Raw genomic sequence first — 24,757 nt, forward strand, 5'->3', positions numbered from 1 at the left:
GTAAATTTGAAAATATATTACTTTAAACTACATTATGTACATTACTCCATTGCATGGGCACTATTGCTAGCATACACAACTCCTACCTCACCCTCTGCGGGGGGAAAACAATCTAAGATGGAGTCGACACCCATGCGCAATGGAGCCGAAATGGGAGGAGTCCCTCGGTCTCGTGACTCGAAAATACTTCTTTGAAGAAAAACAACTTGTAACACTCCGAGCCCAACACCAGATGGCGGGATGTGCACAGCATGTGAATCTGCAGCGACTAATGCCACGAACAGATGTACACTGGGTAAGTGACATTTTCCATATATATATATATATATATATATATATATATGTGTGTATATATATATATATATATATATATATATATATATATATATATATGTGTTCGATGGCATGTGTAGCTGCAGATACACATGCTATGCATAGCTCTTCCGACATCTAGTGTTGGGCTCGGAATGTTACAAGTTGTTTTTCTTCGAAGAAGTCTTTTCGGAGTCACGGGGTCGAGTGACTCCTCCTCTCGGCTACAGTGCACATGGGCATCGACTCCATTGTTAGATTGTTTTCTTTCTGCTGTCTGGTTCAGACGTGTTTCCTCTTGCTCCAAGAAATCTTATTTGTCGGTATTGTTTTGATTGCATTTCCCATCTAGCATCGAACCAGTAGTACTGTCAGAACCGTCATTTTGCCCTTCGGGATGCGTGTGCCCAATTCGGGCCTACCACGTGGAAAGCCTGATGGATCGGACTCTATTCCGATTCTACCCTCAGTGCCACACGAAGTACCCCTATACAGACCAACACTTGGTTTGTAATTTGTGCCTTTCTCCAGACCATCGGGAGGAAGATTGTGAGGCCTGTCGATCATTTCGATCAGAGAAGACCCTGTGAGATCGCAGAGCCCAAAGACTCGAAATGGCATCAAAAAGCAGTGACCATATCGACATCATGGAGAAAGAGCAGGTGCAGACAGCAGTCTCCATCCGAGACACAGTCTCCGAACAGGAATCAGAAGATGACAGACCCATCACAGCTGGCCAGCATGTGAGTACGTCTGCCCCTGCACCCCTGCAGAAAAAATATTCAAAGGCCTTGGGTACACCACTTGCAGAAGGCCATGGTTCAGCCCGAAAAAAGACTGCTGGCGACTGTCCTTCTGGGTCGGCGCTGAAAAATGCCACTCCTACGTCCACCTGAGAGTCGAGAAAATCAGTTAAGAGCACCACTTCAGAATCCAGTAAAAGACCCCATTCCTCAGTCGAAAATTCGACAATCGGCTTCGGAGCCAAGACAGCTGACTACTTTTTCGGGACTGAAAAAGATACACACCTCGGAGATGAAAAAATCCTCATATACAGAGGAACAAAGACTTTCCAAAAAATGTAAACAGATAGCAAAGCCAATCATGGAAGACTCCTGAAGATGAGCCTGAGATTGAACCAATATTACAGGTTATGGATGAGAGACAGTCCAGAATCCACATTCATGAGGAGACAGGAAGAATCATCCCTGCACCTCCTTTAAAAACTAAAAGAAATCTGCCTTTCCAAGAGGAATCGGACTCTGTGCAACCACCAGCAAAGGTGCAAAAACAAAAGGTGAAGCCATTACCTCTCCATACTTCTCCTCCTCAATCTCCACAGCTCTCTTCCTCAACTCAGAATAGCCCACCACCACTGCCTTCTCCAACACATTCTTTATACTCACATGGCGATACAGCTGACCTATGGGACCTCTATGGCCCTGATTACATCCTGAACAATGATTCAGACATTTATCCATCAAAACCTTCTCCTCCAGAAGACACCACTGCATATATCCAAGTAATATCTAGGGCAGCAGCTTACCATGGAGTAACCATGCATTCTGAGCCATTAGAAGAAGAATTTATTTAATACACTGTCTTCTACTCATTCCAGGTACCAGTGTCTCCCAATGTTAACAGGAATGGTTAAACATGCAGACCAAATTTTTAATGAACCGGTCAAAGCTAGGATAGAATTGATAAAAAAGTATAAGCCTGCCCCTACTGACCCAGATTACATCACTCATCAGGTCCCTCCAGACTCTAGTAGTCAGTGCGGCAAGAAGAAGGGCAAACAGCCAGTTATCAGGAGATGCACCTCCTCCTGATAAGGAGAGTAGAAAATTTGATGCAGCTGGGAAAAGGGTTGCAACACAAGCAGCAAATCAGTGGAGAATTACAAGTTATCAGGCACTTCTAGCCAGGTATGACAGGGTCCATTGGGATGAAATGCAAGTTATACAGCATCTCCCAAAGGATCATCATTAAAGAGCGCAACAAGTGGTGGAAGAGGGACAAGCTATCAACAATAATCAAATAAGATTTGCCCTGAATGCTTCTGATACAGCTGCAAGGAGTGTAAATACTGCCATCCCAATTAGAAGACATGCATAGCTGCGCTCCTCTGGTTTTAAACCAGAAATTCAACAGGCAGTACTTAATATGCCTTTTGACTAGAAGCACCCCTTTGGCCCAAAAGTAGACACCACTATTGAGAAACTGAGGAAGGACTCAGATACTGCGAAAGCAATGGGCGCTTTATACACCACCCCATATAAAGGCTCCTTTTACAGACCACAGTTTAGAGGAGGTTTTACGCCACAATCCTCAAGATGCTTCCACCTCCCAAACAAAGCAGGGACAACAACCCCAATATCAAAGAGGTGGGTTTAGAGGATCCTATAGAGGGCAATATTTCAGGAACAAAGGTAAATTCCAAACCTCTAAATAGACTAGGCAATTCCACTCTCATTGGCAAAATATAACCAGAGACAATTGGGTATTATCAATTATCCGCAATGGCTATTTCCTAGAATTAATCTCCACCCCTCCAAACATTACACCACGATATAACAAATTGTCCTCAGAACTCACTGTTCTGTTACAACAAGAGGTACAATCTCTACTATTAAAACAACAAATAGAATTGGTTCCGCATTCTCAACAAGGAACAGGAGTATACTCACTTCCTGATTCCCAAAAAAGACGGCACCCTCAGGCCCATCTTGGACCTCAGGCCCCTCAATCTATACATCCTGTCAGAGCATTTTCACATGGTAACTCTGCAAGATGTTATTCCACTACTACAAAAACAAGATTACATGACTGCTTTAGATCTCAAAGATGAGTATCTCCACATACCCGTCAATCCAGCTCTCAAAAAATACCTCAGGTTTGTCATAGCAGGAAAACACTACCAATTCAAGGTGTTGCCATTTGGCATAACAGCAGCTCCAAGAGTATTCACAAAGTGTCTAGCAGTAGTAGCAGCCTATTTAAGAAGACCACACATTCATGTATTTCCATATCTAGACGATTGGCTAATAAAATCAAGCAATTTTACACTATGCCAACAACACACTCATTACATGATAGAAACCTTGCACACCCTAAGGTTCACTCTAAATTACCAAAAGTCACACCTTCAACCAGCACAGGTACAATCATACCTAGGTGCTATCCTAAATACTCAACTAGCCCTAGCTTATCCAAATATACAAAGGATACAAGCTTTCCGAAATCTCATACCACTCATACAGCCAAATCAACAATACACTGTGAGATTGATCATGAAGATTCTAGGAATGATGGCATCTTGCATAGCTATAGTCCCACATGCAAGACTAACCATGAGGCCCTTACGACAGTGTCTCTCACAACAATGGTCACAGGCACACAGTCAACTTCAGGATCTAGTGTTGATGGACCGCCAAACACCTATGTCCCTTCTGTCAGGAATCCCCAGATGCCTTATGCGTTATCTGTCAGCATCCCCAGGGATTAGGGTTAAATCATATCTCTGTTCTTGGTTAAACCTTCATGTTTCTAAGTAAACATAATGTGCTGTGTTACACAATTGGTTTTATCAATGCTTGTTTGCTAATGTGAGCTGGTGTAGACATGTGCTTCTAATTGGGTGTGGTGACTTATCCACATGTGGAAACTCAACTGCATGCCTCCCTGCTTGGCTTTGTTTTGCTTCCCGATCTCAGCATCTGATTTGGCAGTCCAGCCCCTGCTGTCATCCTCGTATTCAGGGTTTTTGAGGCAATTCTTTTCTTTGATCCTGTACCAGCTGACACCATGCATTCCACCAGCACTCCGGAAAAAACTGCTGCTAAGTGATTAGTATTCTCCAGGGAGTTTGTTCTTTGAGCGCCGCACTTTCCTAGAACAGCTGGTGTATTTCAGACCTTGTATTTTGGCAGAGTGCTTATCTTGAAGAGACAAATGCATTTCTGAACATTCTACATTATTATTGTACTTACTTGCCTAAATGTGCTTCAGGAAATCTGCTTGAGCTCAAGTACTACAATAAGTGACAGTGCAATCTTAAAAGAGCATTTACGTAACTTTTCTTTCTCTAATAGCACAACTCTTGGATTTAAATTGTCATTCATGCCTGTGTTGACACACACACACACACACACACACACACACACACACACACACACACACACACACACACACACACACACACACACACACACACACACACACACACACACACACACACACACACACACACACACACACCACCCCCCCCCCCCCCCCCCCCCCAGAGTGGACATTTGTATTTCTTGGATTGTTTTTGTTCCTTTTAGTGTAACCCTATGCATGTAGGAAAGTTACACATGATATAATTAATGCCCTTGTTTGTCTTTCTTGTGCATGATAAGTCCAACCACAGTTCTAATTGTAGTGTGCAACAGTGAATCTCTGTGAAGCCAGCCCTAGTGTCGCAGTACGTATTGTTATGATACTCAGTTTGGGTTTTTGGTAATGCAGTGTTAGTAATTGTGCCAACAGTTATTATTATCCAAGAAAAGTGCTGGAGCATCCCGGTGTTCTTCTACCGCTCCCGTGCCCATATCAGAAAGAGAGTTTCAAGGAAGTTGAGTGCACTAACTCTACTATCACTCTGTCAACAACAACCTGCCCCCTCGAAGATACAGGGTACCTGGTTGGAACGGCAAGACATGGCAGTCTTTTGTCTTACTCTTCCACTCCCCCTTTCTTTTTGGTACACCTGCCGGGGTTTCTGTGTCCACCAGGAAGTGCCGAGAGGTGTTCCAGGAGGTCAGGACATACCATCGCTCCTGCAGACATCCTGCTTTTCAGGTGAGTGGCCCTGTCTCAACATAGAGCCAAGCCACAACATACAGGGCTGCCTGGGCGATGGATTCCTCAATGGGTACTTTCAAAGGTTTAGCACAGGCTTTACCAGCTGATCAGGATGCTCCATCTTTATTAGATTTAACTAGGGCCCTAGCGGGATTATAGAAGGAAGTTCTTTCCTTAAAGCAAGAGAACCTGGTGTTTCACACTGAACTACAGAGGTATAAACCACAAGACACACCCTGGGGAGGAGTCAAACTAAAACAAAGATCTCCAGTACTAGAGGCCCCTCAGTTTGACCCGTCTAATCATGTTCCTAGACCCGATTCAGGCCCAGCGACTTCCACCACACTACCCATGCAGGTAATGGTCACAACTCCAACCCCTGTGCCCTTAGCTCCTCCAGAAATGTTTTTGGGAGATAGTACCAAGTTCAAAACTTTAATTAACCAGTGCCAGCTACAGGTTTTGTGTCGGGCAGCTGCATTCCTCAACGATGCTGCAAAGGTAGCTTTTATTATCTCCTGTTTGGGAGGCAATGTAGCAAATTGGTCTATTGTACTGGTGGAGCGCAATTACCCTATACTGTATGATTTCAACCGGTTCAAGAAAGCCTTGCGGAAACTGTTCGGCAAACACCTCTTCGTGCAAGCCAGTGACAATGAGTTGCTGAATTTGCCCCAGGGAAACAAGGATCTACTGCCCTATACCACCTCTTTCAATTGGTTGGTGGCAGAGACTGAGTGGCCCGAGGAGAAGAGGACCTCCCTCTTCTGTTGTGGCCTTCGGAACGATCTAAAGGATGTTCTATCCCAAAATGTGGAACCTCCTACGGAGTGTTCCGAGTTCATTGACCTCTTAGTACGATTGGATCACCGCTTGAGTGAACGTAAGGGAGAAAAATTCCGGGGTGACACAAGCTTAATGCTGCTCAAAACTGAGAAAAAGGAGTCCACCATTCCCACTCATGATACACCTGAGCCCATGCAAATTGGCAGTGTGCGGGCCCACTATCTAAGGAAGAAAAAGAACGTAGGAACAAACTGAAACTGTGTTTATACTGCGGTAAGACAGGGCATTTTGCTCGGGAATGTCCTAACAAGCCTACTACTCTAAAGAAAGGCATCAGAGTGGTAACAGGGCCTGAATTCTCTCTTCCTGACCAGGCGGAAAAACTAACTGACTCAATAACTTCTGAGACCATTTTATCGAGCGCGTCTTTCAATATGGTCTTGCATCTTCTGGCTAATACCACCAGTCCAGTACCTCGACCTCTAACTCTTATTGTGACCTTAGTGTTGTCCCCTCAGGTTCGTAAGGCAATTCATATATTGCTTGACTCTGGGGCTACTGGAAACTTTTTATACTTGGGTTTGGCTATAACCCTAAAAATTACGACTGTCAGAAAAGACGTCCCTGAACCAGTCAGAGCCGTGGATGGCTCAGAATTGTCCTCCGGGCTAATCGTTTATCAAACAACACCCTTGTCCATGCTTTGTGCAAACAACCATACAGAACAAATTCATTTTGACCTCATAGATACCCCAGTATTTGGAGACATTTTGGGGATACCCTAGCTTCAGTTACACAATCCCAAAATTGACTGGGCAGCAAGGACAGTGACATTAGACTCTAAACATTGCTGGCACTCCTGTTACCAAGACAAACCATTACTAGTGACACCCTTGCATTGTGGATCCACACATAGTACTGCTATCAAGCCGGACGACACACCGGCCTTTCCTGCACCGTATAAAGACCTTTAATAAACAGAAGGCCACCCAGCTGCGATTGTCATATAGACTTGATTCCAGGGGCAATGCTACCATGTATTAGGGAGTATGCTCTTTCTGAGCATGAGAATCAATACCTGCGAGACTACCTAGATGATCTATTGGCTAAGGGTTTCATTCATCATTCAACGCCACCAGTATCGTCGTCTTTGTTCTTTGAGCCCAAGAAGAATCACGAGTTGCGCGCCTGTATAGATTATCGCGCAGGGAACAAAGTGACAATAAAAAATCAGTATCCTCTTCCGTTGATTCCGGTACTTTTAGATCAGGTACGTCAGTTGCCCATTTATACTAAACTCAACCTCCGGGTGCCTACCACTTGATCCGAGTGATGAAGGGGGTGAGTGGAAGACGGCGTTCCAAACTAAATTCGTACTCTTCGAGTACACAGTGATGCCCTTCGGGTTGTGTAACTCTCCTGCAGCGTTTAAATTTTTCATCAATGAAGTGCTGCAGGAATTATTGGATATCTGTAGTGTAATACATAGACGACATTTTGATCTATTCGTCTTCCACTGAGGAACACATAGGGCATGTAAGAGTGGTTTTACAATGGCTTCATGAGCATCATCTCTTCGCCAAGCTGGAAAAATTTGTTTTTCACGCTACAACTGTAGAATTCCTGGGATCACTCCTGATGGAATTTTCATGGATAGGTCCAAGGTACAGGCCATCCTGGATTGGGTAGCCCCAAGATCCATCACGGAAGTGCAACAGTTTTTGGGCTTCGCAAATTTTTATCAGAGATTTATACCCCACTTTTCTACCGTGGTATCTCCCATAACTCGTCTCCTACGAAAGGGGGTTAAGTTCCTCTGGGATGCAGAAGCTGAGAAAGCCTTCCAACCTCTTAAAAACACATTCACTGAAGCACCCATTCTCCATCATCCCGACCCAGCTCAGCCATTTTTCGTGCAAGCAGACGCTTCCCAAATGGCAGTGGATGGTGTCTTGTCCCAACGAGATACAGAGTCTGGGCATTTCCACCCAGTAGCTTACTTCTCAAAGAAATTACTACCCGCAGAGCAAAATTATACAGTGGCGGAGCGGTAACTTCTGGCCATCAAGATCACCTTCCAGGAATGGCGTCACCACCTACTAAGAGCTAGACACACCGTAACTATTTACACAGATCATCGTAATTCACAGTTTTTTCAAGCAACCAAGGCCCTGAGACCTCGTCAAATAAGCTGACTTCTATTCTTTAATGAGTTTGACTTCGTAATCACCGGTACTACACAACAAAATGCAGACACGTTGTCTAGGATGAGTTTCTCCTCTGATGTTGCGCTAGAACAGGTCAAAAGCATTATATCCCCATAAAAACCGTGGCTGTGTGCACTTCCCAAGAGTTCCTTGAGAACATACGGGTAGCCCTACACAAGGTTCCCTGTTCAACTGATGTGTATGAAAAAGAGGGTTTACTATACCATGCTGATCTGTTGTACGTCCCTACCAATGAATTACATGATACAGGGTTACAGTGGGGACGTGATTCTGTCCTCGCAGGTCAACCGGGTGAGAAAAATATGTTAGATCTCTGTCAAAGATGGTTTTGGTGGCCCACACTTGTGCAGGATGTCAAAAGCTACGTCCAGACTTGTTCCACTTGTGTTCGGGCTAAAACCCCACATACTCCAGCCACAGAATTGTTACTTCCTATGCCAATTCTGGTGGCCCCATGGCATACCATAAGTATGGATTTTATTTCCTATCGCCCAGCTTCCAATGGACACACTGTCATATGGGTGGTTGTAGATTACCTAACTAAAATGGCTCATTTTGTTCCATTAAAAAACCTCCCTGCGGCTTCAAAGCTCTCTGATTTGTTTGTCCAACACGTTGTACGGCTTCATGGGTTGCCCACCACAATTGTTTCTGATCATGGCCCCCAATTTATATCACGGTTTTGGCGTAGCTTCTGTTCCTCTGTCGGTATGGACCTCCGCTTGTCCTCTGCATATCATCCACAAACGGATGGGCAGACGGAATATGCCAACCAATCGCTGGAGCAAATCCTGAGTTGTTACATTGACACAAGGTCTACTGCGTGGGATAAGGCTTCACCTCTTGTTGAATTTGTATATAACAACAGTGTCCACATGGCTACATGAGTAGCCCCATTTTACTGTTTGTTTGGTCTACACCCAAGAATGCTACCTATAACTGGGTCCCAAACATCCACAAGAGTCCCATCAGTACAGAAACAACATAAAGAGTTACAGGAGATTAAAAAGCAAGTACAACACCATTTAAAACTCTACCAAGCTCAAGTAAAAGAAACAAGCTGACAAAAGGAGGAGACCTGATCTCTCTTATCAGATAGGAGATCAGGTGTGACTCTCATAAAAAAATCTCCATCTTGCAGGATCCAGAAAATTAGACCCCTGATTTCTAGGCCCCTTTCCTATTACAAAAATAATCAATCCTGTTGTAGTAGAACTGACATTGCCAGAACCCCGTGTTTCATGTGTCGTTATTCCGTCCCTATTCCCCTGATACCCGTGATGCTCCACCACCTCCCCTGGTAAAAGAAAACGGGCAATGGAAATTTGAAGTGGCCAAAATTCTTGACTCCTGGCGTGTCCGTGGTGTTCTACACTATTTATTGGCTTGAAAAGGCTATGGACCTGAGGACAATTCCTGGGAACCCATGTCCACAGTTCATGCTCCACGTCTTACTAAAAAATTCTATCTCCTGCACCCTTCTAAGCCCCGCCCTTTGAGAGGGTTCTTGGTGGGGAGGACTGTCAGGAATCCCCAAGGTGCCTCCTGCGTTATCTGTCAGCATCCCCAGGGATTAGGGTTAAATCATATCTCTGTTCTTGGTTAAACCTTTATGTTTCCAAGTAAACATAATGTGCTGTGTTACACAATTGGTTTTATCAATGTTTGTTTTGCCAAATGCTTGTTTGCTAATGTGAGCTGGTGTAGACATGTGCTTCTAATTGGGTGTGGTGTAGACATGTGCTTCTAAGTGGGTGTGGTGACTCCTCCACATGTGGAAACTCAACTGCTTTCCTGATTGGCTATAAATTGCAGAGTGAAGCATGCCTCCCTGCTTGGCTTAGTTTTGCTTCCTGATCTCAGCATCTGATTTGGCAGTCCAGCCCCTGCTGTCATCCTTGTATTCAGGACTTTTGAGGCAATTCTTTTCTTCGTTCCTGTACCAGCTGACACCAGGCATTCCTCCAGCACGCCGAAAAGGACTGCAGCTAAGTGACTAGTATTCTCCAGGGAGTTTGTTCTTTGAGTGCCGTGCTTTCCTAGAACAGCTGGTGTATTTCAGACCTCGTATTTGGGCAGAGTGCTTATCTTGAAGAGACAAATGGATTTCTGAACATTCTACATTATTATTGTAGTTACTTGCTTAAATGTACTTCAGGAAATCTACTTGAGCTCAAGTACTACAAAAAGTGACAGTGCAATTTTAAAAGAGCATTTACGTGACCTTTCTTTCTCTAATAGCATAACTCTTGGATTTAAATTGTGTCATTCATACCTGTGTTTCAGGTTTGAGGAATTTGCTTTTGAAGGGTTTTTCACACACACAGTGAAACCAAACCAAACTGTGCCACCCTAACTGTTTATACCCAGAGTGGACATTTGTATTTCTTGGATTGTTTTTGTTCCTTTTAGTTTAAGCCTATGCATGCAGGAAAGTTATACATGATATAATTAATGCCCTTGTTTGTCTTTCTTGTGTATGATAAGTGCAACCAAAGTTCTAATTGTAGTGTGCAACAGTGAATCTCTGGGAAGCCAGTCCTAGTGTTGCAGTACTTATTATTATGGTACTCAGTTTGGGTTTTTGGTAATGCAGTGTTAGTAATTGTGCCAACAGTTATTATTATCCAAGAAAAGTGCTGGAGCATCCCGGTGTTCTTCTACCGCTCCCGTGCCCATATCAGAAAGAGAGATTCATTTTCAAGGAAGTTGAGTGCACTAACTCTACTATCACTCTTGCCAACAACGACCTGCCCCCTCGAAGATACAGGGTGCCTGGCTGGACCGGCACGACGTGGCAATATTTTGTCTCTTTCTCTTCCACTCCCCCTTTCCTTTTGGGACACCTGCAGAGGTTTCTGTGTCCACCAAGAAGTGCTGAGAGATGTTCCAGGAGGTCAGGGCCATACCATCGCCCCTACAGAAATCCTGCAATTAAGGTGAGTGGCTCCGTCTCGACACCTTCAGTGGTGGAATTGCAGCAGTCTAATGAAGGGGCAGTCATTTAAAGACCCTGTGCCTCAGACCATAATCACAACAGACACACCAATGATCGGTTGGGGAGCTCACCTAAACAATCAGACCATTCAAGGGCAATGGGATGTCAAACAGAAACAGCTATACATAAACCACTTAGAATTATTTGCTGTGTTTCTTGCCCTAAAAGCGTTTCAACCTCTTCTGAAACAGAAGAATGTTCTCATAAAAACAGTCAACATGACAACCAAGTATTACCTCAACAAACAGGGCGGGACACATTCATCTCAACTGTCCCTTCTAGCCCAAATCACTTGGAAATGGCCAATTCACAATCAAATTAATTTGCTAGCACAATATTTTCCAGGGATAGACAATCAGCTGGCAGATCTCCTAAGCAGAAATCACCAACAAACACACAAATGGGAGATTCACTCCCAAGTACTTCAAAAGTACTTTCAAAAGTAGGGAACACCAGGCCATAGATCTATTCTCAACAAGCGAAAACGCAAAATGCCAAAACTTCGCATCCAGACACCCACATCCCCTATCCAAGGGCAGTGCTTTATGGATCATTTGGTCAGGGATATTTGCTTATGCTTTTCCCCCTCGCTCACACCTTCCCTTTCTGGTCAGCAAACTACGTCAAACGTCACTAACCATGATACTCATAGCACCAACATGGGAACGACAGCATTGGTACACAACACTTCTAAATCTGTCTGTAGTACCACATCCAAACTCCCAAACAGACCAGATCTGTTAACACAGAACAAAGGTCAAATCAGGAATCCAAACCCCAATTCACTCAATCTAGCGATTTGGCTCCGGAAGTCATGGAATTTGGTTACCTAAAGCTTACACCAGAATGTATGGAAGTAATTAAACAAGCACGTAAAACTACTACTAGACAATGCTACGCAAATGAGTGGAAAAGATTTGTATATTACTGTCAATCTAAAAACACTGACCTTCTTACAGCATCCATACAAGATATTGTATGTTATTTACTTAATTTGCAAAAGTCAAATTTGGCTTTCTCATCCATCAAAATACACCTCACTGCTGAATCTGCATTCTTACAGACGATCCAGCATACTTCTCTGTTCAGAATTCCTGTCATTAAAGCCTTCATGGAAGGACTAAAATGCATTATTCCACCTAGAACACCCCCTGTTCCATCGTGAAATTTAAATATCGTACTTACCAGACTTATGGGACCACCTTTTGAACCCATGCACTCTTGTGAAATAGAATACTTAACATGGAAGGTCGCTTTCCTTGTAGCTATTACTTCATTAAGAAGAGTTAGTAAAATACAAGCCTTCACTCTTGAGGAATCTTTTTTCCAAGTACACAAACATAAAGTTGTACTTAGAACTAATCCAAAATTTCTACCAAAGGTATTATCTACTTTTCACATAAACCAAACAGTGTATTTGCCAGTTTTCTTTCCACAGCCATACTCTGTGGCAGAAAGAGATCTTCATAACCTAGATCTCAAAAGAGCTCTTATGTACTATATAGATACAACCAAAAATTTTAGGAAAACAAGAAAACTTTTTGTTGCTTTCCAACAACCACGTAAAGGCAATCCTATATCAAAACAAGGTTTAGCAAGATGGATTTTTAGATGCGTACAAACAGGCTACATCAAAGCAAAAAGACAACTTTTGATTACACCTAGAGCACATTCTACAAGAAAGAAAGGTGCGTCAATGGCATTCTTAGGGAACATACCAATGGTTGATATATGTAAAGCAGCCAAATGGTCAACTCCTCATACATTTACAAAACAATATTGTGTTGATGTTTTTTCCCAGCAACAAGCCACTGTAGGCCAAGCCGTCTTAAGAACACTATTTCAAACAACTTCAACTCCTGCAGCCTAGCCACCGCTTTTCTGGGAGGACTAACTGCTATGTAGACTATGCATAGCATGTGTAGCTGCAGCTACACATGCCATCGAATGGAAAATGTCACTTACCCAGTGTACATCTGTTCATGGCATGTAGTGCTGCAGATTCACTTGCACCCTCCCTCATCCCCGGAAGCCTGTAGTTGTTCGAGTTTTAACATTTGTACATATGTAGATACATTTACATTTGCATGGACATCTCTTTGTATTCTTACACTCTATCACTCCTTTCTTCACCTCTGCGGGAAAACAATCTTACAATGGAGTTGATGCCCATGCACACTGTAGCCGAGAGGAGGAGTCTCTAGATCCTGTGACTCCGAAAGGACTTCTTCGAAGAAAAACAACTCGTAACACTCTGAGCCCTACACTAGATGTCAGAAGGGCTATGCATAGCATGTGAATCTGCAGCACTTCATGCCATGAACAGAGTGTTATGCTGTACAGTGGGTAAGTGACATTTTCCATATATATATAACGTGTCCTTCCCCCATTCCCCAATGGATTGGTATGAAATTCAAAATTAAACAAAACACTGTGCCTGCAGATCTGTAAAGCTGCTTCAGGGGTATCGGCAAATAAGTGTTTTTTTAACCCTGCATTTAACTTTTCTTCCTCTTGTTGGAGCTGCATGAATAATATACTGGGCTTTACAAGTTAGCAGCTTGATAGAATTTCCTTCCAATTTGTAACTTTATAAGCACTTGAAATCTTTTTTGACTTTCCTTTAAACTTTATCCCTCTTCATGGATCAGCACAACATTTTCCATGCCGATAGAAGACTGACATGCTAAATGACTGCTGAATGTCATGTAGATTTGTACTGGAATGCCAAAGCTATTAGCAAATAAACAATTTTAACCCCTACTATTTAAACTGTGCACCGGCAAATCTGTACAAATATTAAAATCCCAAGTAGCTAAACATGATTAACACCTGTCAGCTTTCATGCAAATACCTCCAACAGCATAGAAGGTATAGGCAAATAAAAAATGCCTTTCCAACGGTCGTGCTCAATAATTTACTTTTTTCATGTCCAGACCAAACAACTTTAAACGCTAATAACTGATGTAAGCTTTTTACAACAGATTGCTCACCTTGTGAGCTCAGCATTGCTCCAGAGTGCTGGTAGGTGGCGTTGTGTGGCTCTTCATCAGCTTTACTCCACCCTGGAGTGGTGGCTATATACACGTGCCACCACTGTGCACTGAGGTTAGTTCCTTTCTTTCCGTGCTTGCATACGCAGATCCAGTGCTCACTCCCAGAACTTTTTCGTCCATATTTTTGTCTGTGTGCATGGGAGTATGGGCCCTTGGAAGACTACCAGGTTTACCCTTCTTTGGACTTGACAAACAGATGTCTGTGACAGATCCCTACCAGGAATATGTCTGGTGCTAACGTCTTCACTCAACTCCACATTTTAAAAGGACTGCTCTTGGATGAAACCCAAGGTAATCTGAACTGGAAAGCCAATATCTACATCACCAAACACCATTGAAGCGTATGTCCCGGTCGAAGTTGAGGATTTAAACCTGTTCTCGCAAAAGGTTGCCCTCCCAGTCCAAGTTGTCAGGTGACTCCAGATTGAAAAAGAAACATAAGAAGTCCAAGAGTGACTCTTTTGCTACACGCCACTCACTTCAGGAGAAGATATGTGGTTGTTAAGGTACTTTCCAATCTTGCTACCAGTCCCTTGTCAACGATTTGATTCCTCAGCTTATTCCATGCCATCCGAATTCCCTGGACTGGTAGAAATGCTGCAACAAGCAGAGGCCTTCAAGGAGGTTATGTTGCACATGTTTGGCACCTTACCAGCTCCCTCTAGCTTGCCTTTGGGCCCCAAGTATCCGAGGAGGTCTCCAATCAGGGTGATAGTGATGAAGATGATGGGGATGATGCACCCCATTATTATGATGAGGTCAGTCGTTTTATGGACCTTCAGGACACCAGTGGGTTAGACACTTGCCCGGATGCTGGGCTGAACACTGCCTTTGGCTCCTTCAAAGAGAGTTCCTTCAAAGAGGAATCAGCTTCAAGTAGGCTACTGAAGTTTCGCACTTGCAAATTCCATATGTTGAAGTAAAGACTAATGTGCTGATGGAAGTCCTTCAACCTGGGTAGACTTATTTTAATGAAGCCCTCACGTACACACTGGTAGGTACTTGGGCTAAGCCTGGTTTTGGGTCAACAGACGGGTTGCCAGAAGTAACAGTCCTGCCACTGGTGATCTTCTCTTCCTTATGTAACACCCAACACCTGAACGATTGGTGGTCCAGGCATTAACAAGTAAACTCAACCCAAACTAATTCCCTCCTATGCCTCCTGAGGAAATCAAAATGTATTGTGGGCATGAATCAGCAGCCACATACATAAAGTGTAATGATCTATCTGAGCCTGCTAAATCCATCAAAATACTACCTCTCAGTGATAAGAATGCCAATATCTAAGATGGCAGTGCAGGATTCCCAGTAACCCAATCAGAAACACTGATAGCAACGCTGTGGATCTGATGGCTCCGAGGCCTGGGATCTTGCCCTACCATGTGACACTGTATGGCAGGCAGTGTAGCCAAAAGTGGATGACAGTCGAGCGTTGAGAAGGAAGGCCCTGTCTTTTACTGCAGGTGGGGCTTCTGGACTTTGCTGATGAATTGAGTGGGGGCCTGGATTTAGAGGAGGCCCCATGGGTACCTAGGGCTTCCTGCCTGCCTGCCTCAGGGTGCTAGCGCAGGATTTCTCTTCATGTTTTGTAGTGGAGAAGACACATCAAGTCCTTATGCTATACCCCGCACCTTCCCACAGCCGATTATTGATAGGATTTTGAATCCTAGAGATCATGACATCCTGCTGCAAGAAGCCCTGAAACAGGTCAACACCCTACGAGAATAGTAACATTCGGATCCTCCTAGATTACACTTGGTTGGCCCAGCAGCTCAGCAAATCTTTTGATGGGGTCAAAAAAAAGATGAGAACCATGCAACTGGGCTGCCACATTTTATACTCTGCCATATTGATGGTACTCTGGCAAGCCAATTTAAAAAAAAAAGATTTTGACACAGCAAAAGCGTGACCGGCAGCATGGGACTAGGGGACTGAGCAGAAGATACTGAAGGGAGATGGACGTTTCTGCCAACAACCATTGGCCAGTTCTGTGATGGTCAAACTGAATCCCAAGAAACTATGACAGTGAGACTGCTTGTGCATTAAAATAGATGACGCTGGGAGGGAATGGGGCCCGAGCTGTGGTTTGGAGTAAGACACAGCTGACAATTTGGCTGCCAGCAAAGATTCCCTAGACTGATTGTATCCATACCCACTCTTGGGCCTAATACCATAGGTCTGAAGACAACATGCCTTAAGTTTAATACAATTAAATCCCTGGTCTACCCAATAAGAGCAAAACTGGAGGCTATGCGGAGGGCCTTCACTCTGCGTATCTCAGCGAAGGGCTTCAGACATCTGGGAGTGTACACTGGTCAGGGCTGACATGGTCAGTACTTACATGACCTATGAGTCTGGTCTGGGCTCTGTGACTATCCCTCTTTGAATATCAGATGGTTTAAGTCCACCGAGAGGTGGAGAGGTTGGTGAGAGGGAGATGTTTGTTTCTGATTTATACCCGGGAGGGAAGGGGATGAGCAATGGCACAGGGTTAACAAGAGATTTCGCTTTATTTGCAATGGGAATACAGCAACTTAGGACTCTGGTACAGAGACGATGCTGTAAGGCACGGCTTCTGTATGCACTTTGGCACTGAGGACCCACACTTTGTGAGTGGTAATGACTCATTTTTGCTACTGGGGACGTTTTGGGGAATTATGGGTTCATAAATCCTTGGAGTGACCAAGCCCTTCAATAGCTTCATGTTCCGAAGTATAGGTTGGGAGGGGTGTGGTGGTTGGAGACATTCATGTTACTGTTCAAAAGTGACAACACTGTGTTTTTCCTTTTATGCTTGGGGCTGTGTGGCCATCATAAAACGTGTTGCACTACGCACATAACCTCCTGAACCAATTTCACTTGATAGGTAGTGGCAAATACATTTAATGAGTGTCAGACTGATCCCTTTAACACTGTTTCCTGAAGTGTCAGTGACCTTCCGAATAAACTCAGTTGAAGTGCTGTTTTTAAAACTGCTTAGCGATATAAGGCAGACATACTTCTCCTCCAGTGCCTCTTCCTTTCTAGATAATTGTACACTATAGTCTTTCATTGAGGCTTCACCAAGATCAAGTGGATCACACTGAGTTGCTATGCTACTCCATAATAGTTTCTCAAATGTGGCATGACCCCCAGGGATGCTATCTGGGTAACTCTGAGATACTGCAGGACATGCTTGTGGACAGATTTTAATGGAGTGGCTTATTGAACAGGTTACAGATCAGCACCTTGGGGAAGTATGCCGAAAGGACCCACACCCCTGGCCCAATTCATAACTGTGATGGGTCTATGTGACACTTGGCAACAATTCTACCAGCTGTGTAGCTTCTATAACTTTTAATCAAATCCCCATAATATATACTAGAGACTAGACTAGTTGTTGACCCGTAAGGTAGATATAGGAGAAGTCATTGAAATATTGGCGCTGCAAAGGGGCAGGTACAGGGGATAGCAATACGATTGGGTGGCGGGAATTTGCTTGGCAGCTTATGGATAACTCATTTAGAGCTTCCATTACAGAGGAAACGGAAGAGGATCTTCACACACAATACTGGTTCCACTCACTCCCAGATTAACGCTCTGGGAAGCCTTTAATGTGCACATATGCAACAGAAGCATTAGCCACACGAGGGTGATGGACGCAACAAAATATTCTTAAAGGATTTCACACAGCAAGAGTCTGCCCTGCTCATATTGGAATCACAACTTCAATGCTTACCAGACCCAAGTCCCAAATGCAATATCACCCATCACAGAGCCAGAATTAGACAGTTTGGTGAGGGAAGGTTTCTGATACCTTCCCCAACCAATGTGGCACCTCCTCTCTCCCCTACTTTTTTGCAGTAGCTATTGAGTCTGTTGCTGAGGGACTCTAAATGGACACCCTATTGAAGGGCTTCAAATAAAGGTGAGTTGCTTATGTACCTTTATAACTTTGGGATCTATAGGAGTTCGGCACTAAGGTTCTTCAGATCCTACATTTTTGTGTGAATTTGCCATCCTAAAAATTAACACTACTAAATCTGTGATCTACTTATCAGAGTATATGCTGTGGGTCACCATCTCAGTGGAGGGTCAGATATCTGGGAGTGCACATTGGCCGAGAGGAAGACGGCATGGGAGCGTAACATACTTGACCAGCTATCAAGACTGGACAGAGACCTCTCTTTTTGGTCCTTGCTAACCATGTCCCACATGGGCAGAGCAGACATATTTTCAATAGTTATTCTGCACGGTCTCTTCTTTCAGCTCCAAAACTACTCAATCAAGATCCCACACATTTTTTAAGCATATTGTGTCACTGTTCATGAATCCCTACTGGGATTGCAAGGCTGTAAGAATAACAATGACTGTGTGATATAAATCACCATTTGATGGTGACATTGAGATCGGCAGATGTGCACGCATATTACAGAGCAGCACACCTGATATTACCAAACGACTGGCTCTTTGGCCCCCACCCCTTCTGACCCTGCCTTCACCACTGAAAGATGGGTAATGGCAAATGTCAATTTTTTTAACTATCTAAATGGGGGTAAGATTCCCCCAATGATAAAATGAGTACTACAGATTTGGTGGAAAACCTTTGGCGATTTAGGGCCTGATTTAGAGTTCGGCAGAGAGGTTACTCTGCCATAAACTTGAAGGGACATCCTGTCCGCCGCATTACACATGCCATTGGATATAATGCAGTTGTAATACAACAAACTGGATATCTGTCATGTTTGTGACAGAGTAACTAATCCGCCAAACTATAAATCAGGCCCTTAGGCTGGCACAATAATTTGGCTGAAGAAACTTTACTGTGGGTGAGAGCTATGCTCCGTGAGGTTACCGCAGGAGGAGACTTCCAAGGGTGGGATAAGATTGGGATGTCCAAGTTAGAAGATGTCATATGATAGGCTCACATGGCCTCATACCTTAGTAGGGAATCCTAAGATAATCACAAACAGCAATTGTTCAGGTATTAGCAGATCCTTCATGCCCTTCACATTTATATTAAAGATGTGACTGATCTCCCTGACTCTAATCTGCTTGAGGCCAAGCTTCTAATGGGAGCTGTGGGCCAGAAAAACACTTTGTCTATGTGCCTTTCATTGGTGTTTAATAGACTTAATACCTTCGACTTGCTCCTATCGGCCTGGGAGAGAGATGTGGGTGAAATTGCAGATGAAGAATGGTGGAAGGCTAGGATGGCTGTTACAGAAGTGGCTATTACTGCCCAATTTAGACTAATTTCAGCTTTGATTCCTCCACAGGATCTATATCATCCCCCTTAAACTCTGGCACTTTGGAAAGATCATGTCTCACAGCTGTCTCAGGTGTAGAAACTGTACTAGGGATTTCCTTCACATCGTCATGCTTGGCTCTGCAGCACTTCTGGAAGGGTGTGTCGTTCACCCTTGGAAATGTATTGGGGTGCATTCTAGACCCAGACCACAAAATCATTCTCTTATATATAATGACCAATTTCTATAACCAACATATATAAAGCCTCCCTCCTGCGCATATGCCTTCTAGTCACTAAATGGGATATAACAAAATAATAGAGGGATGAACACTCTTCAACACTTAAAAATTGGGCTCTGGAAGTAGACAACTGTATGGTACTAGAGATGACGGTATACCAATCCCGTGGAGGCCCACACAAACATACCATGATATTGGGAGGCTGGCAGGCCTATAAGAGGTATAGTCCTAGACCCACGGATAAGTCTGTATGGCCTCAGGGACTCGTTGGCGGTTTAGCATGTATTAGAAAAAAGGCAATGAATATGTTTAGTGATACTTTAGATGTGAAAGATACTGCTTTGTTTTACTGCTGTTTTTTCACTGTTATTGTGATACACCTAATTTAACAGATGTGGCATGGCCCTCAGGGATGCAATGTGAAGTGGTGTACAATCTTGAGATCAAGCTAGACATGTATTTTATTGCAATATTAACTGCCAATTAACTTTTAATTAAAAAAAAGAGTATGAGGCATTCTGGAATAGGATTTTCTCCTGAGCCAGCCTTGTCCTCCGTTCAGTAAATGCCAGTTACCTCCTGTGATGATATTCACATACGCTGTGGGATATGGTCAGCGAGATCTTAACAGCAGTCTTTGAAGCGTTCTTTGCCAACCTTGCATAGAAATTCCAGGATGGTCAAGAAGCACTGAAATAAGTTGTGTGCTCCAAGCTGGACACCACTGTCTGACTGGACACCGCAGTCTGGACCAGCTTGGTGCCTCAGTGCCACTCACATATCATCCTGCTGGGCTGTAGTTGCGTCATAGAGCATACATGTGTGCGTGCATGCATGATTTCTGTTGCAATACAACATCGGCAAAAATTATTGGCAAAGCCTTTAGGTCAGCATCTGCAAACCCAAACGCTGAGAATTAATGGCTTTGTCAAGGCTTGTTTTATTTTTTCTGTCTTCTGACCTCCCCATTCATGCATAAGACTCGTAATCAGCAATAATAGATGCCTGAGCCAGAGAACTGATGAAGCCTACATGCCTCCTTTCCAGAGAGGCACAGACCCTAGACCTTTTAAGATCTGATTTGTTCTGCTCCACCCACTTCCCTTATGTCACCTCCCCTGATGACAGCTCCACTGCTTAATGTTAGTTCAAACTTTGCTGTGCAAACTCGGCAAGTACATGTCCAGAGACCTCTCACATGTTGATCTTTGTCTCTACTGGGGTGTATGGTCCTATCAAAGGCTACCTGAGAGCAGTACCTTGGTTTTGCTTTGTGATCAGCAGTGAACATATTCAACTTGAAGCCTAATGTATGCTTTTCCTTGTGTGACTTGAAATAAAAGAAATGTGTGTGGGGAAGACAAACACACTTTAAAAAATACTTTAAACTGTCCTGTGTCCTGACTAAAGAATGATCTAATATAGAATGCATAGGCTGATTAAAAGTCAAGTTGTAATTATTAATTGAATCATCAGTTGTGAAATAAGGTGTACACGCCTGGCAACCCAGTTTGCATGCACTGTTTTGAAGACCCACTTCAACGCTTTGATTTAAAAATTCAGGCAAATATAATTTTATTCGTTGTTTTTTTTTTTCACAGATATGGGAAGCAATAAAGTCTGGGGCAGCCCTTGAAAATCCTGTATTGCTGAACAAATTCCTCCTTTTAACCTTTGCTGTGAGTAAAAGTTTCATTTTAAATTCTGTGCTGTGTCATATTAGACTAATTGTGAGTTCAGTATAGTCTCCTGGTTTCCATAAAGATCCAGTGGGCTCTGTAGGAACTACACATCCAAAAATGCATTGTCAAGCTGATGTATAAGACCTCTGATAAACGTATTGCTTTGCAGATTTTTTTTTTTGCCTTATTGAGTTTAAGGATGTGAACGAAAAGCTAGATATGTGAAAAATGCTTGTTCCTAGGCAGAAAACACACCTGAATGGCAGTTGTACTGTCAGTGAGCCTCCTCTACAGGCGGATGTTAATGTGCAGGCAGTGAGTTCTCTAACTTGAGTAGATACACTGTTCACCCTGTGCACAGGAAAAAGTGTATTTGGAAGCCCTGAATAGGCACGTTTATCACATATCGGGGTGGAAGAGATGGTGATATCATGGGCTTCTGATTGACTGGCATGATTCTTTCTCATCTATTTGTCTCCCTATGGGTACATTGGAGTGTATGTCAAGTTGGTCACCCCTTCTAGAAGAGAGTGGACTGCTGCTGAAGGAATATGCATAGTGGATAGCCCTGTGATGCTCCTGCCTGCTACTTATGCTGTCCACCCCCTGTTGCACAGCAGCCCTCCCAGTTCCCCTGTGTTTCTGTGCCTCCGTCCCCTGGACTGTGTGCCCACTACCACTGCCCCCAGGTCCCTGTTGTTGTTGGGGTGGTGGTTTATCCTGGGTTCCCTGTAGTGGTGGACACACAGCTGATTGACGTGTCCTGGGGACGGAGGTATGGGCCCGCTGGGTGGGTGCTGTACTGGTGTTTCCAGAGGGTGGAAGGTCAGTGTTGGGCTGTGCCTGTGCGAGGGGAACCAACTGTCCCGAGGCCCACGATGGTCCGGGCTGGTCATCTGGATCCAGTTGGCCAGAGCTGCTGTCCTCACTGTGGGCCTCTTCTGTGGGTGGGGTAGAGATGTCTGGACCCTCCTGTCTGGTGATGTTAGGTAGTGGTCCTGCAGGGATATAAAAGCATGATTATTGCATCTGTGTGTGTCATGGTGTGCAATGGGTGGGTGAGTGTGTACCCCAGTGCTAGCATTCCTGTGTGGGGGCTTGTGTGATGATGGTTAGGGGTTGTTATGGGTATGTGCAGTGGGCATGCTTTAGTGATGGGTGTCCATGCTTTGTTGTGTCATGCAGGGCTTGGTGTTGGGATGTGTGGTTTGTGTTATTAGTACATTAGTGAGGAGTTGGAGTGATAGGGGAGGGGGTGAGGGTGGGGGTGTGTGATAGCATGCAGGTAGGGTGGGGGATATGATAGTTAAGATTTGATTTACCAGTGTCCATTCCTCCACCGACTCCTCCGAGGCCCTCAGGATGCATAATGGTCAAGACCTGCTCCTCCCATGTTGTTAGTTGTGGGGGAGGAGGTGGGGGTCCGCTGCCAGTCCGCTGAACCGCGATGTTGTGCCTGGAGACCACGGAACGCACCTTCCCCCGTAGGTCGTTCCACCACTTCCTGATGTCCTCCCGATTTCTTGGGTGCTGTCCCACTGCGTTGACCCTGTCCACGATTCTTCGCCATAGCTCCATCTTCCTAGCTATAGAGGTGTGCTGCACCTGTGATCCAAATAGCTGTGGCTCTACCCGTACCATTTCCTCCACCATGACCCTGAGCTCCTCCTCCGAAAACCTGGGGTGTCTTTGGCGTGCCATTGGGTGGTGTAGGTGATGTGTGGGGTGGTGTATGTGTTGATGAGTGTGGTGATGTGTAGTGGTGTGGGGTGTTTTGTGCGTGGATGTTGTGTGGGTGATGGTGTTGTGTGCCTCTGTGTGGTGGGGTTGTCTATTGCTGTGCTCTCTCTGTCGCCTTCGTCTCTAATTTTTGGTCGTAGGGATTTGTGGGTGATGTGGGTGTGTGTTTTATATTGTGTTGGGTGTGTGGGAGTGGTGTTTGTATGTGTATCAGGTGTGTGTATTTTGAATTGTCCAATGTGGCGGTGATTTGGAGATGTGTGTGTATTTTGAGCGCGGCGGTGTGTACCGCCAATGGAATACCGCGGTTCAAAGACCGCCGCGTGGATTCGTGGGTCATAATAGCATGGGCGTGTTTCTGTTGGTGTGACGTTGGACGATTTGTTTTCGCCAGTTTATCACTGACCTTTGGTGTGGCGGACTTGTGTGGGTGTCTGAATTTAGGCGGATTCCGAGATGTGTGTCATAATAGCTGTGGCGGAATCCCGTGGCCGCGGCGGTGTATTGGCGGTCTTCTGCATGGCGGTAAGCGGCTTTTACCGCCAATGCTGTAATGACCCCCTATGTCCTGTAGCGAACACTGGATCCAAAGTTTTCCTGATATGTATAAAAAATAAAACTTGGCAAGTTCTATGGTTTTCAGCACAAAATTATTCTGAAGGACAGTCTTAAATCTGTGGTTCACAGGGTTCGAAAGATCCTGCTGTTTTTGAGGGGTGAATTACAGAAGGAGTTAAATCGTTTGTGCAGAAAGTTCTGAGTGGTTGTCCCTAATTGTTCTTGCCTGTAAACTGACAAAACTTTGAGATTATGCATAGGCTTACACGATTTAAACCATAGCATTTGACTGGATCACAAATTAATATCAAATATAAATTGGATGCTGTGCACTTTGAAGGGGGTTGTGGTGTTTACTTTCTTGACATGTCTGCAATTTACCATCAGATTGTGCTGACTGATGATTCCCAACATCTCACCTCCTTCATCACCCCGCTGGGAGTTTCCATTACAAACCCAAGCCCTTAGGCCTAGTATCATCTTCCTCAGTTTTTTAGTCGCTCATGAAATTGATGTTTCAGGGTCATGATGGGGGTTTTATAGTTCCAAGATAATATCCTGATATTTGGAAGCAGTGTAAGAGAACATGATGCGAGGCGGACTAAAGGTTTATTAATACCAAAAGAAAGAGGCTTGACTTTGCTTTCTGACAAATGCAAGTTTCAAGCAAGTAGTGTGTATTACCAAGGATACCACACAATTGCTAAGGGAGTAGATCCTAAATTAAAGATTTTGTAGGAGTGGATGGCCTATTGCGAAACGTATAAGCACGGAGATTGGACCTTACATGCATGTAGCATCCAAGTTGACTTGGGATGAAGTCTTGGTGCGCTGAACTGAGCAATGGGTTGTCCCATCTGATTTGAGAAAGAAGGTGCTGGAAATGGCCCCCAAAGGTGATTAGGAAATATGAGCAATGAAACGTAGGGCCAGAGAAGATTTTTGGTAGTCAGAAGCTGACAAATCTGTTGAATGTTTTGTGCACAATGGTGAGTCCTGAGTAATAAAAGCCAAACTACAAAACAGTCTCTGGTAATCCTAGTGGAGACTGACATATCTCCCTGGTCCTAGTAGGGCTTG

At 44.2% G+C, this 24,757-nt stretch overlaps 1 protein-coding gene across 1 annotated transcript in view; it reads left to right on the top strand.

The window, feature by feature from the left end:
• The window catches only part of ATG7 (autophagy related 7), a 1,524,945-nt gene that overhangs the window by 118,372 nt on the left and 1,381,816 nt on the right, over positions 1 to 24,757 (top strand). The window contains exon 5 of the mRNA XM_069206657.1: positions 21,299 to 21,376. Within this exon, the coding sequence (XP_069062758.1) occupies positions 21,299 to 21,376 (78 nt within the window). The remainder of the gene's footprint in view (positions 1 to 21,298; positions 21,377 to 24,757) is intronic.

The sequence above is a fragment of the Pleurodeles waltl genome, chromosome 9, assembly GCF_031143425.1.
Source record: "Pleurodeles waltl isolate 20211129_DDA chromosome 9, aPleWal1.hap1.20221129, whole genome shotgun sequence".
NCBI lineage: Eukaryota > Metazoa > Chordata > Amphibia > Caudata > Salamandridae > Pleurodeles > Pleurodeles waltl.